General features: G+C 64.6%; 1 protein-coding gene across 3 annotated transcripts; it reads right to left on the bottom strand.

Moving 5' to 3' along the window:
* Nucleotides 1-617: 617 nt before the first annotated feature.
* Nucleotides 618-15,782, bottom strand: RHBDF1 (rhomboid 5 homolog 1). Of its 3 annotated transcripts, XM_070063751.1 has the most exons (18): nt 15,644-15,782; nt 8,977-9,117; nt 8,777-8,907; nt 7,800-8,013; nt 7,295-7,504; nt 7,079-7,201; nt 6,848-7,005; nt 6,228-6,485; nt 6,046-6,157; nt 5,885-5,959; nt 5,647-5,808; nt 2,937-3,037; nt 2,734-2,797; nt 2,371-2,465; nt 2,089-2,164; nt 1,922-2,022; nt 1,660-1,813; nt 618-1,470 (listed from the first exon to the last, which is right to left on the bottom strand). In XM_070063751.1, exons 2-18 carry the CDS (start codon nt 9,091-9,093, stop codon nt 1,051-1,053), a joined length of 2,571 nt encoding a protein of 856 aa, XP_069919852.1. In that variant the 5' UTR covers nt 9,094-9,117; nt 15,644-15,782; the 3' UTR covers nt 618-1,050.
* Nucleotides 15,783-17,497: the final 1,715 nt, after the last annotated feature.

The following is a 17,497-nucleotide window of genomic DNA, read 5'->3' as shown; positions in this document are numbered from 1 at the left end:
TAGAGAATGAACTGTGTGCTGTGTGGTCTGGCCTGGCCCCTGTATAGAATGAACCTGTGTGCTGTGGGTCTGGCCCCACCCTCTGTAGAGAATGAACTGTGTGCTGTGGGTCTGGCCTGGCCCCTGTGCAGAATGAACTGTGTGCTGTGGGGTCTGGCCTGGCCCCTGTGCAGAATGAACTGTGTGCTCTGGGTCTGGGACATGAAAGGGCCACCGCACTGTGCTTGGGCAGGAGTGGGCTCGCCCTCGGGGCAGTGAGGGCAGAAAGCTGGTGCAGGTGAGCCCTAAAGTCTAGAGAGGCCACACTTGAGCCCTGGGCCACAGCTCCCCACCGCTCAGCGGTGACCCCCATGTGCACAGCACACAGAGGGAGTGAGATGCAGCCTTGCTGTGGGTGGGCCCCCAGCCTCAGCCCCCAGCGCTCACTTAGAAAAGTGCCAAGCAGCTGGGGCGATGCCACCACCCGCCCCGGTGTCCGCTCCCAGTGGCACGCACCCGCCTGAGGCGCCGTGGCTGTGTCTCACACTCGGTTCCCGTTCCGGGGACTCGGGCCAGGGGCTGGCAGGGGCTCCCTCCATGGCCCCGAGCCAGACGCCAGGAAGGAGGAGACACCTCAGTCGAGTCAGTGGCAGCTAAAACGCTCCCGGTACGTTTATTGGCCACGTGAGGTGGTCGTCGAAGGACTGGTTAGACGGTTATCACAGGGACGCGGACAGTGAGCACCGGCAGTGCGGAGGCTTCAACAGGCACGAACAAGGCACAGGCGGTCCGTGTTCAGTTCAACAGGCGTGAACAAGGCACAGGCGGTCCGTGTTCAGTTCAACAGGCGTGAACAAGGCACAGGCGGTCTGTGTTCAGTTCAGCTGGCGTGAACAAGGCACAGGCGGTCTGTGTTCAGTTCAGCTGGCGCGAACGAGGCACAGGCGGTCTGTGTTCAGGAAACGCAGGGCCCTGCACCCAGCAGGCCGTCTCCTAGGCCTCGGGCTCAGGGGTCATGCCTGCCCAGCTGCAGCCCGCTGGCGCACGGGGCCGCCAGCTCCCACAGCCAGCTCAGTGGAGCTGAGCGTCCAGCTCGTACTTCTCACAGAACTTGTCGGTGAAGGGGATGCAGGTGAGGAACTCGCACCACTCACAGCGCACGGGGTAGAAGTAGAACAGGACCACCAGGCCAGCCAGGAGGCCCAGGAAGACCAGCTGGAAGACGATGATCTGGCAGCGCTTGCGGTACAGGTCAAACTTGCCGAAGCTGATGTAGGGCAGGAAGGCAAAGGAGAGGAAGAGGCCGCTGACGAAGCCAGAGACGTGTGCGAAGTTGTCGATCCAGGGCAGCAGCCCGAAGGTGAACAGGAAGAGCACCACGGCCAGCAGCTTGAAGAAGGCTCGCCAGGGCCGCGCCAGGATCTGCCAGCTCTGGAAGAGCTCCACGAAGAGGCAGGCCAGGATGCCAAACTGAGAGCCGGCCGGGCCCACCTGGGGGCAGAGGCGGTCCCCGTGAGCTCGCAGGGCTCCATCCCCGACCCTGCCTGCCACGGCCCAGAGCCGATCAGGGCTGACCCGCCAGGTGGAGACCCAAAGTGTGTGGCCGACCCTGAAGGGGACTCGGGCTGGCCACAACCCACGGCAGCAACCCCACCCGAGGCCAGGGCTGTGAGGGGTTACCTCTGCCCGGTATGGCAGGAAGATGGCACTGGCCAGGTTGCCAGTGACACCGCTCAGCAGGTAGATGATGGCGATGCGGTGCCAACCCGCCAGCTTCTCCAGGTCCCGCAGCACCGTCATCTGGAAGCAGACGGACACCAGGCAGTGCAGGATCCTGTGGGGCGGACGGGGCATCAGCCGGGGAGTGGCTGCCCCCACCCCAGCCAGCTCCCACTCCCACTCCTGGGGTCTCAGACCATCTGCTCAGCCCAGTGTCACTTGCCCTGCGTGCAGGAAGAGGGACAGCCACAAGCGGTAGAACTGGTCGGGCACCTCGGGGTTGAGGAAGGGCAGGAGCCCGCACACGTCATCCATGCAGTGCACCTGCGGAGAGCGGCCGTCAGTGCCTGCGGTGCTGGGCGGGGGCAGGGCTGCCCGGCGGAGGCCTACCTGGGAGCACAGAGTGGCCTCCTCGTGGAAGTAGCCTCTCATGAAGTCACAGTACTCCCGGGAGGTGATCTCACACCTGGAAGGCAAGCCGAGCTTGGAGGGCGCCACCTTGCAGAACGAGACTGCGGGCTCAGGGGCCAAGGCGCCGCCCTCAGCCCTGAGTGAGTCCCACCCCACACCCTGGGGAGTCGGGATTTTTTCAAGATTTGGCAAGGGGGAAGGGCACAATCGCAGGGCACGTGTGAGGCTGGCACAGCAGGTGCAGTGAGCACGCACACTCACCTGCCCTTGGTGCCGATGCAGCAGGGCCGGCCTGTTAGGACACAGTCCATGTGCGGATGGTTGGTGTGGTTGCCAGCACTGCTTTTCGTGCAGATCTGGGTCAGAGACAGGGGTAAGCTGGGCCAGGGGCTCCCCCAGCCCTTGGCCTCTCTGTGTGTGTGGACACAGGACCCGCATAAGCAAGTCCACTGGAGACAGTGTCCTGACTCCAACCCAGCACACACCGCCTGTCTGCCTGACCTCACAGGTCGCCAGGGGCGTCTGGAGACACTAACCCCACAGTGGGGGTCTCTCTGGCACCACTGCTGGTGAGGTGTGGCCTCAGGGGAGGAGGGTGGCTCCCCAACAACCCCCCCAGCTCACCGGCCACTTGGTGATGTCTTCTGGCCACTCATGGGGGTCCTCAGAGGAGGGCTCGTCACACACCCTGCGTGAGCCCAACACGTGAGCACTGTGCCAAGCCCCTGCCATTGTGCCCTCCCACCCAACTCAACCACAAGAGGGGGAGCCTGTGCCCTTGCCGCACCCCCCAGGAAGATGGACAGACGTAGAACAGCCACACTGACCTGGGGTCCTGGTGGCAGACAGAGCCAAACTGCCTCTTCTGGCCAGCAAGGTCCGGGGCACTAGGATGAATGGGCCACTTCACCCAAACTGCAAGTGTGGACTGTGGGGACACACAGGGTCACCCCTGGTCAGAGCCCACCGCTTGCATTGTGGGGGATCAGGGCAAAGCCAAGAGATCCTGACTGCAGCTCAGCCTCGGAAACGCACTTGGCATGTGGGGAGACTTCCTCTTAGCAAAGCTGAGCAGCTTAATTCCTGTTAGTTTACAGTTAAAAACAACTGGTATTAACTATGGACACTTTGAGGAGTTCTCAAAAAGTTCGTGGAGTTACAAAAAAGCTGCATGGGGGCCAGATCGCGGTACAGCGAGCTAACCGCCAGCTCAAGTCCTGCCTGCTGCTCGACTTCTGACCCAGCTCCCTGCTAATGCACCTGGGAAGGCAGAGGAGGGCCCTAGTGCTTGCGCCCTCGCCACCCACATGGGAGACCAGGATGAAGTTCCTGGCTCCTGGTTTCAGCCTGGCCCAGCACCAGCCGTTGCTGCAGCCACTTGGGGAATGAACCAGAGGATGGAAGATACCTCTCTCTGCCTTTCAAGTAAACAGGAAATAAAGGAAATATGTGTGGACTCTACATTTTTTGCACCACAAAGATTTTTTTAAAGAAACTCATCTGGAGCCAGCATCATAGCATAGCAGGTAAAGCCACCAACTGTGATGCCAGCATCCCATAGGGACATTGTCGTTCGAGGCCTGGCTGCTCCACTTCCACTCCATCTCCCTGCCAGTGGCCTGAGAAAAGCAGCAAAGATGGCCAAAATGCTTAGGCCCCTGGCCCAGGCCCAGCTGTTGTGGCCGTCTGGAGAGTGAATCATTCTCTCTCTCCCTTCACCCCATGTAACTCAGACTTTCAAATAAAGTAAATAAAATAATTAGGATTGTCTTTTTAAATGGCTTTAAAAAAAAAGATTTATTTATTTATTAACGTATTTAAAAGTCAGAATTACATAAACAGACATATCTTCCATCCACTGGTTCACTCCCCAAATGGCCACAATGGCCGGGGCTGAGGCAGGTTGAAGCCAGGAGCTTCTTTCAGGTCTCCCACGTGGGAGCAGACCCCAGCACTCGAGCCATCTTCCACTGCTTTCCCAGGCCATAGCAGAGAGCTGGATCAGAAGTAGAGCAGCCGGGACTTGAACTGGTGCCCACATGGGATGCTGGCACTGCAGATGGGAGCTTAATCCACTGTGCCACAGTGTCGGCCCCCCAAATTTCATTTTTCCATTAATTTGTTAGGTGCCCTGTATAAGATGATCTGTATAAGATGATGTGATAAAAGCCTGAATGAGTCTTTTTTGTTGTTAGATTACTGGGGGGGGGGGGGGGGGTGGATTGTGGTGCCGTGGGTTAAGCTGCCGCTTGGAATGACTGCATCCCATATCAAAGTGCTGGTCCAAGTCCCAGCTGCTCCACTTCCAATCCAGCTCCCTGCTTATGCACCTGGGGACCAGCCAGTACTGACTTCTGTACTTGAGTTCTTGCCATGCATGTGAGAGACTCAGATGAAGTTCCTAGCTCCTGGCTTCAGCCTGGCCCCACCCTAGGTAGTACAGCTATTTGGGGAGTGAACCAGCAGATGGAAGATAAACCCCCTCCCCCTACTCTCTCTTACTCAGCCTTTCATATAAATTTTAAAAACTGCTGGGAGCCAGCGCTGTGGCACAGTAGGCTAGGCCTCCACTTGTGGCGCCAGCATCCCATAAGGGCGCCCATTCATGTCCCGGCTGCTGCTCTTCCAATCCAGCTCTCTGCTGTGCCCTGGGAAGCAGCAGATGGCACCTGCATGGGAGACCCAGAAGCAGCTCCTAGCTCCTGGCTTTGGATCAGCTCCGCTCCAGCCGTTATAGCCATTTTGGGAGTGAACCAGTGGATGGAAGACCTCTATCTCTCCTCTGTGTAACTCTACCTCTCAAATAAATAAAATCTTTTTTAAAAAAAAATGCGTAGTGAAGAAACAGCCACTTAGGTGAAGGTTAAGATCCATGCACACGTGGCTGGCTCTGTGGCACAGAAGCCCCATCCTGTAGTGCCGGCATCCCATAGGGGCATCGGTTCAAGTCCCGGCTGCTCCACTTCCGATCCAGCTCTCTGCTATGGCCTGGGAAAGCAGTGGAAGATGGCCCAACTGCTTGGGCCCCTGCGCCCACATGGGAGACCTGGAAGAAGCTCCTGGCTCCTGGCTTCAGATCAGCTCAGCTCCAGCCATTGTAGCCACTTTGGGAGTGAACCAGCACACAACAATAACCTCAAATGACTGTCTGCAGGCCAGGAACTGGTGGTTGGAGGCGTGTAGGGGCGCCTGCATTGGTGTCTGGATCTCACTGCTGACTCCAGCTTCCTGCCAGTGTGGACCTCGGGAGACAGCGCAGACAGCCCAGGTAGGCGTGTTCCTGCCACCTGGATGGCAACTGCAGCTGCCGGCTTGTGTCTGCCTATCCCTGGCAGGCATCTGGGGAGTGAGCAGCCGAGGGGAGTGGTCCTCTCTGCCTCTGCCTCTGCCTCTCAGGAAATAACATGGCAGGGAGAGTCCCAGGGATTAATGTGACAGCAAGGCCCTGGCCCGCGGGTGCCAAGAATGGCAGTAAAGGACAACTCCGGCGGGTCTGCCTGCAGCGGGACCCTCAGAGAACACCCAGAGGCCACGCACCGAGCACTCCTCCTCCGAGGTCTGCACACAGCCCGAGCGGTCGTTGCGCACGCAGCACGCCGAGTGCTTCTCGCGCTCCCGCGCGGCGCGGATAAAACTGTGCACCTGCGGGTCCTGGCGCATGCACGGTGAGAACTTGGCGCCCAGGTGAATGAGGGCCTCCTGTGGGTGAGGGGCACGTGAGGCTGCAGGCCGGGCCCCCCGCCGCCACCCCAGCCCCGGCGCCACGTGCCCTCACCGAGCTGGGCCCGATCCAGAAGTTCTCCTGCTGCACGTACTTCACGTTCTCGTAGACACCGCGGTTCCGAAGCACCTGTGGTGCGGGCGGGGGGTGGGGGTAAGATGCCGGCAGGGGCGGGGGCAAGGCCCGGCGGGGCGGGGCGGGGCGGGGCAGCTCACCGAGTCCACGGTCTCGTGCTGTGAGAAGCCCACGGGCGCGATGCCGTAGATGCACACGGCGAGGATGGTGACCAGCGAGTGTACGAAGGTGAGCCAGTAGGTGAAGAAGGGCCTGCGGGGCGGCGCATCAGCAGGGGCCCGGCCCCGGCCCAGAGCCCGCACCCTCGGCCTGCGGGGCCTACCTGTGGTCGTCCATGTCCTCGATCTGGCGCCTGACGTAGCTGTCGATGCGCTTGCGGTAGGTGCGGTTGGTGAGCCGGCCCACCATGCCCAGGCCGTAGGGCCGCTTCTCCCGGGCGAAGAGCTTGCGCACTGGCACGGCGATGCGCTGGCCCCGCCGCGCCCCGGGCGGGCTCACTACCTCCTGCCGAAGCCGCACCTTGGGCTGCGGGGCCACAGCACCACCATCCTTCTGCTTCCGCCACCCTCGCTCCAGGGGCCTGGAAAGAGCCCATGTGTCCACCTGCTGCCTCAGGCCCCGCCCCTGCTGCCGTTCTGCCCAGCTCTGTCCTGCCCCCACCTCACCGAGGGCCCGGGGCCCGGCACTGTCAGGATCAGCCTCCTCTTTAGAGAACAGAGGAGCCCCGCGCCCCTCCCCGGTGGCAGGGAGGAGGAGACCGGGCCCAGCCAGCAGCGCTGCACCTCCTAGGGACGACTGTGACACCTGGTGCTTCCCTGGGGCCTCAGTCCCCACCCCGTGGCCACGCAGGACCCTCAGTCCAGGAGGCTGCCCTTCTGTCACCCTCACGGCCATGGCCGACATGGCTCTGCCTCCCCTCCCTGCCCGCCTGCCCGCGCTCACAGCATCAGATGGCTGCGCTCCAGCTCACTGCGGTCCAGGGCCCCGCCGGTGAGCTCCGCCTGCTCCGGGGCCTTCTCCCAGTCCTTGAGTGCGGCCTCCGACGGGGACTCGAACACCTCGTCCGGGTACGTGGACAGCTCCTCGTGGAGGACACCTTCCTGAGCAAACCACACGAGGTCAGGGGCGACGCCGAGCCCACGGGGCCGGGAGTGACGAGCGGGCTCTTCTTACCCGGGCGAAGAAGGACGTGTCCAGCTCGTCGGGGAAGTCTGCCGTGTCCTCCTCCAGGAAGCTGGCCGGCGTGAAGCTGCGGCGCTGTGCCCGGCGCAGGGTGCCATCTCTAATGGAGCGCCCCTGAGGAGGAGGAGGAGGAGGAGGAGGAGGAGGAGGGAAGTCTGGGAGCTGGGGCCAGCTGCGCCCCCACCGCACCCTCGGCCGCACACCCACCTTCACCAGCGCGGCGGCGGCCCTGAAGCTCATCTTGGCCACCGACTCCCGCTTGCGCCGCCGGGGGAGCCGGCTGAAACCTGAGCGGGAGCTGGAGAAGGAGCAGAGGGAGGCGGCCCCCGGCGTGATGGGAGTGTGCGGGGCGCTCAGGCCGTCGGCAGCGTCGTCAGCCACACGGAACGCCCGCCCCCGGGCCAGGGGGTCTATGATCTGGACAGGAAGAGGTCGCACTCAGAGCCGGGTCAGCACCACGGGGGCTCCTCACACAGACAGCGGCTTCCCGCTGCCCCCCGCCCCGCCCCGTCCCACCCCAGTTCCCTCTCCCTGCAGCGGGCACGGTGGGCCCCTCCCCCGGGCCGGTGGACACCTGCATGAGACTGTCCCACTGCCCCACTGCCCTCTCAGACCATGCGCCCCGGAGAAGCGTCCTCCGCTCAGGCTGATGCGGCCCCGACCCCAGCCCCGGGGAGAAGGCGGGGCCGAGGAGGCAGCGGTGGCCGTGTACCTTCTGCATGCCCAGCTGGCACGGCCCCACATAGAGCGGCGGGGGGGTCTCGGTGCTGGTCAGCGACACGTTGTCCTGGCTGGGCAGGTCCAGCTCCCGGATGACCTGGGGCTTCAGCTTCCCGTAGCGCTGGCTGCAGTGGCGGATGCTCTTGCGCTGCCACTTCTGGGTGCTGTCGCTGTCCTTGCTCACGCCGAACCAGTCGGCTGTGCCCCTGGCACAGGAGGGGCCCAGTGAGGGGCCGCCAGTCCCACAGGGGCCAGGCAGGACGGCAGCAGAGGACAAGGAGGCCAGCCCAGGCCACCTCTAACTACTTAACCAACCCCAAGTTCCCACTACACGACGTCTGATCCTACCTAGCTGAGGGCTGCATACCTGTGCCACCCTGAGGGGAGCTGGGGTACAGGGTGGGGGAGGCACTGGGTCCAGAGAAGGAATGGACAGCTCAGTCCAAGGGAGCCTGGCCCCAGGCAGCGGCAGTGACCAGGACGGCAGAGGCCTGACAGCAGGTGCTACAGGCCAGGACAGGCTGCCCATAGCCCTTGGCCATGCAAACAGAAACACCACCAGCACCTGCCGCTAGGAGCCCCAGGGAACACAAGCCACTCGGGCAGCTCCCGAGAGCCACACGCCATGCACACGCCAGAAAACAGCAGCACACCCATGACCTGCCTGAGGTACCTGAGCAGGGACCAGGAGAGAGACTGGCGTTGTGGGAGGGCCCTGCGGGCAGCCTGGGAACCCAAGAGGGGCAGAGTGTGGACACGCCCAAAGCGCACCTGTCGGCTGCCGAGGGCCAGCGCGTTCAAGCAGGGGGAGACAGAGAAGGACAGATTGAGCCCTGGGGGGGCAGGGGTGAATGCAGTCAGGCCCCAGAACAGAACAGGGAATGTGCAGACCACGGCGAGGAGGAGGCTGGGACAGGAGGGGACCCGCCCCTAGCCCCCACCCCACCCCGCGAGTGGCCGGGGCAGTACCTGCGGATGGTCTGAGTGATGGAGGCCTGGCGCTGCAGCACGGGCCGCCGGGGCTCAGGGTGAGCGCAGGGCACGTGTGCCGTCTCCGCAGGCATGCTCACGCTCCGCAGGAAAGCCTGGCGCCGCAGGGGCTGGGCAACAGGGTCCCGGTGAGGGGGCCATGCAGGGGCCGCACTCAGCCCGCGCTGGCCAGGGCCTACCTGCAGAACACTGGGCTCCTCCGCCGCCGGGGGCGCCACGGCGGGAATGTCCAGCTTCAGCCAGGGTGGCTTCTTGCGCTGCAGGCTGCTCGTGCTGTCCCGGCGGCACTCGCTCATGGCTCCAGGCGGGCGCAGGCAGGCCTGGGGGTGTGGTGTGTGTCACTCAGCGTGACAGTCCCGACAGACCCCGGGACTCTCACTGGAGCGGGACCCAGGAGAGAGAGGTAGCGGTGCCCACGGCCCCCGGGGGCAGAGCCCTCCTCGTGCATCCCCACAGAGCTCCCGGGCCTGCGCGTGGTCCCAGTGCAATGGGACAACGGCCTGAGCGAGACACTTGGAGCTGGGGGGAAAGGGCCGAAAGCCGGCCCTCCCAGAGCCTCAGGCGACAACGCCTCGCAGTAAAACGCCAGGGACTGGTGGGCGTCTGGTGCTGGGCTCCAGTCCCTGACTGCAGCCTCCGCGCAGGTGACGGCTCTCGGAGCTGGGTCCCTCATGCCTACGGCAGGAGACCCAGAGGGAGTCCTGGGCTCTGGCTCCCGCTGCTGTGGGCACTCCGGAAGGACCCTGGCAGATGAGAGGTCTCTGCATTTCAAATAAGTGAAAACAAGTCGATACATTCTTTCAAACCCTCCATGAAAAATACAGTTGTGTGGTGAGGGGTGGGGCGGGCCTACGCAAGATGCCCTGCAGGGTCACATCCGGGCGGAGGCTGGAGGGCACAGCTGCCTGAGGGTCGGCCAGCAGCCTGGGGCACCCCATCTGTGCCCGGGGCAAATCTCCACCTCTCCACCCCGACTTCCAAAAACTACCCGGTGAACACCAGATGGCGCCATGAACCCAGACCCCTGTCCTGGGACAGGTGGGGGCTCCGGGCCTGGCACTGCCCAGAGCATGTGGGATCCCCCACCTCAAACCTATCACCAGGCACAGGGCAGGGGCCCAGAGCAGAGCTCAGGGATGCATTGGGGCCAGCACTGCCTTGTCACACACTGTGAAGCAAAGTCAGACTCCGCTCCCTCGAGCAACGACACCTTCCCCTCTCGCAGCTCCGCACCCCTCGGCTGAGACGGCCACGACCGGGAGCTTTTCTGAGCTCAAGGGGGACACAGATGCCATGGGGTGTGGCCAGAGCCTCCTGGGCCTCCTCCAAGAACGACAGACCCCAGGAGCCGACTCCCCCGAAATGGCCTCCACACGGATCTCCCCTCTCAGCTGCCTGGAGGAGACAGAAGATGCCTGACCCACTTTGCACAAAGAAGGAAACCAAGGCCTTGCTCCCAGTCACCCAGGTAGAGGCCCAGGTCACTGCCCACGGCTCCTTCTAGGCCAGGACCTCAGGGACCGATCCAAGGTTCCAGTGGTTCAGGGACGGCTCTCACGACTCCTCCCAACCCTCGACCTTCGTCTGACCAGGAACGGACCCAGCGGCGAGCAGTCCCAGCGTGCCTTCTTCCAGCCCCCTCCTGTTCCAGCCTCTTCTCTGAGGTGGCAAGGTGGCAGCCAGGGGTGCAAAGCCCCAGGGAGCTCTTCAGCCAGGCTTAGGGCACAGCCTAAAGGCTGAGCTCTCCCGGCCTTCACGAAGCCTGACCGCAGGGTCAAGGACAAGGTGGCGTTCAGCTCGTCACCAGGAGCTCCTTCAGGCCCCTGCCCGTGCTGGGCCTCACAGCACCACGGGGCAGACCTCTGAGACCTGCTGAGAGCCAGGGGGAGCCAAGCCCCCTCAGGAGCTGAGCCAAGAGACAGGCACTCAGCACGGTGGTGCAGAAGGCCAGGCCAGGCCCAGCCCACACATCCCATCCACGGCGAGGAAGGCCACGGCTCAGCTTTCGCTCAGAGACAGCACGCACCGCGGTAAGATCAGGCTGCGAGCGCCGAGGGCACCCCACATCCCAGCACAGGCTGCGTCCCAGCTGCTCTGCTTCTGACCCGGCTCCCACGACGCACCTGGGAAAGCAGCGGACGATGTTCCAGTACATGGGCCCCTGCCACCACCCACGTGGGAGACTTGGAGGGAGCTCCTGGCTTCAGCCTGGCCCAGCCCTGGCCGTTGTAGTCATTTGGGAATGAACCAGCAGATCAAAGATCTTCCCCCCAACCCCTCTCTGATGCTTTGCCTTTCAAATAATTAAGTCTTTTTTGTTTGTTTGTTTGTTTTTGTTTTTTTGTTTGTTTGTTTGTTTTAAGATTTATTTACTAGTTTCAAAGAGTTACAGAGAGAGAGGGAGAAATAGACAGATTTTTCCATTCACTGATTTACTCCCCAGAGAGCTGTAACAGCCAGGGCTGGGCCAGACCGAAGCCAGGGGCCAGGGGCTTCCTCTGGCTCTCTCACGAGAGTGGCAGGAGCCCAGACATTTGGGCATCTTCTGCTGCTTTTCCCAGGCCGATCAGAAGTGAGCTGGAGCAGTTAGGACATGAACTGGCACTCGCATGGGATGCCGGTAGCACAGGCAGCAGCTTTACCTGCTATGCCACAACGCCAGCCTCAAATAAATCTGAAAAAAAGAAAGAAAGAAAGAAAGAGAGAGAGAGAGAGAGAGGGAGGGAGGGAGGAAGAGAGAGAAAGAGAGAGAGAGAAAGAAAGAAAGAAAGAAAGAAAGAAAGAAAGAAAGAAAGAAAGAAAGAAAGAGAAAGGAAGGAAGGAAGGCAGGAAGGCAGGAAGGAAGGAAGGAAGGAAGGAAGGAAGGAAGGAAGGAAGGAAGGAAGGAAGGAAATCCACCGTACCGGTGCGGAAAGGGCCAGTGGGCCACCTGAGTCTGACATGTCAGGCATGTCGGGGACACAGGTGCTGCCCAGGAGGGGCTTCTGAGCTGAATGCCGCCTCGAGTCGTGAGCAAGCCCTCCTGGGGGACCCAAGTGGTCCCACCTCCCAGGCCTTGCCGTGCCGAGGGTCAGACAGGGCCTCCCCCACAGGGCGAGCGACGCTGCCTTCAACACACGCTGAGGGCTGTCTGGCCCTGCCACAGCTCACAGCCGTGCTATGGCCTGGAAATGAGCCGATGCTCTTGGCGATGCTATTACGGGGTCCAGAGAAGAGCAGGGGAACAGTGGAGACTGGGGCACCCCTGGGAACCCGCAGGCAGACTGCTGGGGGCTGTCCTCTCCAGGACCACCCACGCTGTGCCCAGAGCCTCTAGGGACACAGAGCTGCTTCCTCACTCCGGGGAGCAAGCACCCGTTGCCAAGTGATCAGCTCACACACACCCAAGATGCTCCCCCAAGGGAGGGGCACCTGTCCCCCTCCTTGGCCAGGCCAGGAGGGGCACAGGAACTCATTCTCGTGAGGGCCTCTGTCCTGGCCCTGCAGGGTCCACAGTGCCCTGGGAGCCACTGGCAGGAGACAGTGGTCCCTGCAGAGTGCAGGCTTGGTGGGGGGCAGTTCCCGGGGCCCAGGCGGATGGGGGAGTCTAGACGTCAGCTGGGTCTGGGAGGAGGGGCTGCGGCTGCAGAGGGTGGGAGTCGGGACAGCACATGTAAGAGGTTAGGGGGCTGCGAGACGCCAGGCACCAGCCCCTGCCTGCACATCCACGCCTCGCAGGGCCCGCCCTCCTCCCAGTGGACGCAGTCGGGTGCTTGATGACCAGTGGGGCCTGCGCTCCTCCTCTGGGCCTCTAGTGAGTGGGACTCTCAAGGCCTGTGGGGGTGCCCCCCAGCAGGCACGGGGGAGGCAGCCCAGGCCGCACAGAGGGTGTGCCCAGAAGAGACAGTGGCTCAGTGTGCAGGCCTCCCCAGCACACAGGGGGCTCTTGTTCCCCGACAGCCCCTCAGGGCAAGTCCCAGCGGCTCCTCCCCTCGCTGACCCCTCAGTGCACGCAGGGCCTGACGGCCAGGGTCACGCTGCAGCAGCGTCTGTGGCGGTCCCCAGGCCCAGAACCATCAGAGGCAGCTGGGAGCTGGGACACACAGACACCCAGCAGGGGGGCCGAGGGAGGCAGGGCAGCCTGGGCGGGGCAAGGCTGCAGGGAAGCTGAGGGGTGAGGGTGTCAAATGCCCCTCTGGGCTGGGTGGGTCCTGCTGACCACGCCTCCTGCTGGGGGCTGCTGAGCCTGGTCCCCTGTCTCCACCACCTGCAGACCCGAGTAGGCCCTGCTCTTCCCATCTGAAAAGCAGAGTGGCAGTGCCGGGCACACAGTGGGCAGCGGGCGGGGGCTGGAATGTCCCCTCCACACTGGGGGAGCAGAAAAGGTGGCCCACACCCCAGAGTGCAGAGGGCCCTGCAGCAGGTGCAAGCAGAGGGTGACCACAGGGAACCTGAGCACTGGACCCCCGGGCAGGTACGGTCAAGAGGCAGCGAGGACACAGGGCCAGGCTGGCCGCGCGGTGCAGAGCCACTGCTGCCCACCCCGCACACTCCCTGACCGCTGGCGGGAACAGCCTTTACCACACTGTCAAAGCCAGTCTGTCCAAGCCTGGGCCCAGCGCCACCGCAGAGGTCAGCTGGAGGAACGGCCAGGCACAGGACACCTGTCCAGACCTGTCCATACCTGAGCCCGGCTCCAGGAGGAACCGGCTCCTCAAGCATCCCCTGGCATCGCTGACCCGCGGCCTCTGGTTTCAGCCTGAGTCAGAGGTCCAGTTCCTGATACCCCGGGGGAGAAGGGATCACCCGTGGCCCTGGCCCGCCACCTGACTGCACAGTGCTCCCAGGACACGGAGCGCGCCGGCCAGCGGCTGTCACAGTGCCGTCCCCTCCCCAGGAGGACACAGCATGTCCCGGCCTCCCAGCTGCACCCCTCCCCTGCCGTGCCCCAGGCAGGTTTGCCGGGGCTCTGTGGGTGAGGAGGGGCATGGGAACGCGGGCGACAGTTACGCGGCCTCAGGAGTCAAACACCGGGACCTGGCTGGGGCAAACGGGCTAGACAGTCAGAAAGGACAGACAGCGGCCAGGAAGCCCCAAGGTTCAAACAGGCCATGCAGAGCAAGAGGGTGGCCGTGCGGACTTAGGACGGCAGACTGTGGGCGTGCTGTGGTCCCAGTCCGGGGTCCAGCTGGGGACCAGCGTACACACGTGCCCCCCCGGTGCCCGGACAGCCCTGGATTCATCTGCAGAGGCGGACGGGGCAGGGGAGGGAGCCACAGGAGCCTGCCCCCAACCTGATCCTGACTGCGGTCCGGGGGGTGCAGCCTCTGCGGCCTCACGGGTCACACAGCCGCCCTGAGGCTCGGGCCAGTCACTGCCCAAGCTCACAGCACCTCAGGGAGTTCCAGCCTTGGGCTGGGTCTGCCTGACCGCTGGCCGGACTGCAGATCCCCAGAGCAGGGCGAGACCCTCCAGGGGGCTGTGGCAGGCTGTCAGACCCCTCTGGGCCAGGGCCACACCCGCCAGGGGATGAGGGAGTTGTGAGGAGTCCCCCTCAAATACGCCCAACCCAGAGAAAGCCAGAGGCTGAGCCCACCACAGAGGAACCCAGTCCTGGGGGGGGGGGGGGGGGCTGGGGGATTCCCCCAGACCAAGGGTGGAGGGGGGCAGGTGCTCCAAGCTGGGTTTGTCTGATTGGCTAGCTGGTGCTGGCCAAGGAAGCAGGGCTGCCCAGGGGGCTGTGCAGCAGGAGGCTGGCCCGTGGGGGCAGGGGTCTGAGACCCCCACCAGATCCCCACGCCCCGTTCTACCCCCTGCTAGTCCAGAGAGACCCTGGGGCAGGGGGCTCAGCCTCAGGGACCCCTTCAGCTCCCCAGCATCCTCCCGACCTGGCGGGGGGTGGCTCCCAGGGGTGGGGAGAAGCCAGCCTGGGACTGCTGGGCCTGGCGCTGGGCTAAACCTGAAAAGCCAGTTTCATCCTTGAATCTTCTCCCGGACTCCGCAGGAAGTCCGCGGTGGGGGCAGGGGGCTTTCCCACACCGCGCGGAGGCCTCCAGACCCAGGCCCCGCCCGCCAGGCAGAGCAGGCCTGAGCTGCACGCCCCAGGAGCTGCGGCCAGGACGTCCGGGACCCTGCCCACTTCCCACCCAGCGGGGGACCCCCGCCCACTCCCACCCAGCCCCCCTCGGCCCCGCGCAGCACGGACAGCCGGCAGGGGCACGGCGGGTCCTCGGGGTTGGTCTCAGACTCAACCCCAGCTGCCGCACGGACCCCGGCCCGGGGTGGGGTGGGGGCTGCATCCGCTGCAGCCCCCGGGGCTCTGGAGCTTCTGAGTCACGAACGGGGGCGACCGAGACGCGCCCACCCGCGGCGGCACAGCTGTTGCTGCTCCCACTCCCACCCCAGGCGGGACCGCGGACCCGGACGGGGACGCTCCCGCCCATCCCGCCGACAGCCAGAGTCCCGAGCCCCACCCACCGGAAAGCGCGGCGGGGGCGCCGCTCCCAGGGGTCCGGGCGAGCCCCGCTCCCTCCGGCTCCGCGACCCTCGGCGGCGGGGCGCGGGGCAGGCCCGGGAACGCGCTAATCCGGCCACGGCTATTTTTGCGGCGCGCCGGGCGGGGAATCCGGGGCTGGGCCGCCTCCGCGGGCGGCTGGGGAAACTCCGGCGAGGAAAGTGCGGCCGCCCGCGGGACACGCGCCCACCTCGCGCCGGGACGCCGGGACCCCAGGACCTCGGGCCCCGCGCCCCGACCCCGGACCCGGACCCGGATCTAAGCCCGGCCGTTCCAAGCGCTCCGGATGCGGAGGTCTGGGACCGGCCCCGCGTCCCCGGGGTCCGCCCGCGCCCCGCGCCGCGCTCACTCACCGCCACTACCGCGGGCGCTCCGAGGGTCCCGCGGGAGCCGGGGAGGGGCTGCCGCTACTCGCCGGGAGGGCGCCCGCGCCGAGTCCCCGCCCGCCCGGGAATGCCATGGAGCGAGGGGCGTGCGCGCCGGGGGCGGGCCTCGCCGGAGGGGGCGGCCGCTCTGACTCAGGGCTCAGGAATGCGCGCCGCCCGCCGGCCCGGCCCTTGTCACCTCCTCCGGGAAGGCCGCTGGGCTCCGCAGCCCAGCGCAGCTAAGAAGACACCTGTGGCTGGGGGGCCGGGGGCGCCTTGGCCGGAGAGCATGGGCCTGGTGGGCGTCAGTCTTGACCCTCTACTCCACTCAGAGTTCCCCTTGAGAAGGAGCAGTGGGGGGCGTGTCACCCAGTCCCATAGGTCGACTTCCTGCACCGCAGAGACCACACTCACACACGCACCTGCCTATGGACGAGAGCAGGGTACGCACCTGTGCCCACTCCGTCACCTCCATTCCCCGGACAGGGTGGGAGGCTTTGACCCGCTCTGGGCCCCCAGCAGGCACTGTGAAGCCACAGGGTTCCTGGCGTCCACTCTGGGCACCAGTGCTCTGGCCCTGCATGACCAGGACACCAAGTGGCCCCGCTGCATCCAGCTGGGGCAGTTAGAGCGAGTTTCCCCACCTTCCTCTCAGACTCTGGGCACAGCCCTGGGGGGTGGGGGGTGGCAGCAGCAGGGTGCAGGCGGCTGCCCAGAGTTGAGGGTGGCGGAGGGTCTCCCTGCTCCCCCTGGCTCCCTCCAGGCCTCCCGTGCCCTCCGTGCCCTGTCCCCTGGACACAGGTCACACTAGCACTCCCAGAACTGAGTTGCTGACCCCAAAAGGTAGCGGCATCCTGTGGCCAAGGGAAATTTGATTGACACTGAAAGCAAAACTGACAGTTTGGGCGGAAGGCAGCAGTATGTTTCCTGCATCCATCGGTCAGCTGGGCCCAAGACAGAGTGGAGCCCGCGCAGTGGGTCTGCGCACACAGCTGACAGCAATGCGGATTTCACACAGGAGGAGGGGCTGAGGGTCCAGGCCCCGAGGCAGGAGGGAGGCTGTGCAGGTACAGGCCCCGTGGGGCCACCCCTCCGAGCCCGGGCTCACAGCCAGACACAGGACAACCTCATACCTAGCATTCTTGACCCTGCCAGGGCTGGATCCCCAGACTGGGCAGCCAGGGTCAGCGGCGGTGTCCTCTCTGGAAAGCCAGGGTCTGGGCTCGCCTCCAAAGCGTGCCACAGCTGGCTGTCTGGTGTCACCAGGTCTCTTCCTCCATGAGCACTGAGGCCCAGCTGCCAGGAACTGCCAGCACTGGCCAGTGAGGCTCGCACCCCAGCCCTGTCCAGAGGCAGGCACCCGCCCCGGGGAAGGCTGCACCAGTGACCAGCGCAAGGCCTCCCTCCTGGGCCATTCAGGGTCCCTCCCAGAGCCCTCCCAGCCTCCAGCCCCGGTGGGATCTGCAGCAGCCTCGGTGGCTGCCGCAAACCCCGTTCCCCGCCTCACAGGTGGTGTTCCCAAGAGCACGCTCAGTACTTCCCTGCCCCAACGTGGGGACCGGGTGAGCAGCCCAGCCACACCGGACTCCTGTGCTTGGACCCTGAAAGACCCCAGAAGGCTGGCTCCTGGACAGGTCAGGAAAAGCCACCCCTGCCCGGGCAGCAGAGGCAGCGATGGGCCTGGGACCAGCCCTTGGCAGCCTGGGGAGGAGGCGGAAGTGGGCCAGGCTGGCCGAAGGCCTGAAGTCACAGGCTATTTCGGAGGCAGCTGCCTTCTTCCCAGGGCCCAGGGTCCCAAAAGGGCCCGGCTGCAGGGCAGCGAGGCGGCAGGAAGGGAGGAGC

This window comes from Oryctolagus cuniculus, chromosome 19, assembly GCF_964237555.1.
Source record: "Oryctolagus cuniculus chromosome 19, mOryCun1.1, whole genome shotgun sequence".
NCBI classification, from domain to species: Eukaryota; Metazoa; Chordata; class Mammalia; order Lagomorpha; family Leporidae; genus Oryctolagus; species Oryctolagus cuniculus.
This window is presented reverse-complemented; position numbering and strand designations above follow the sequence as displayed.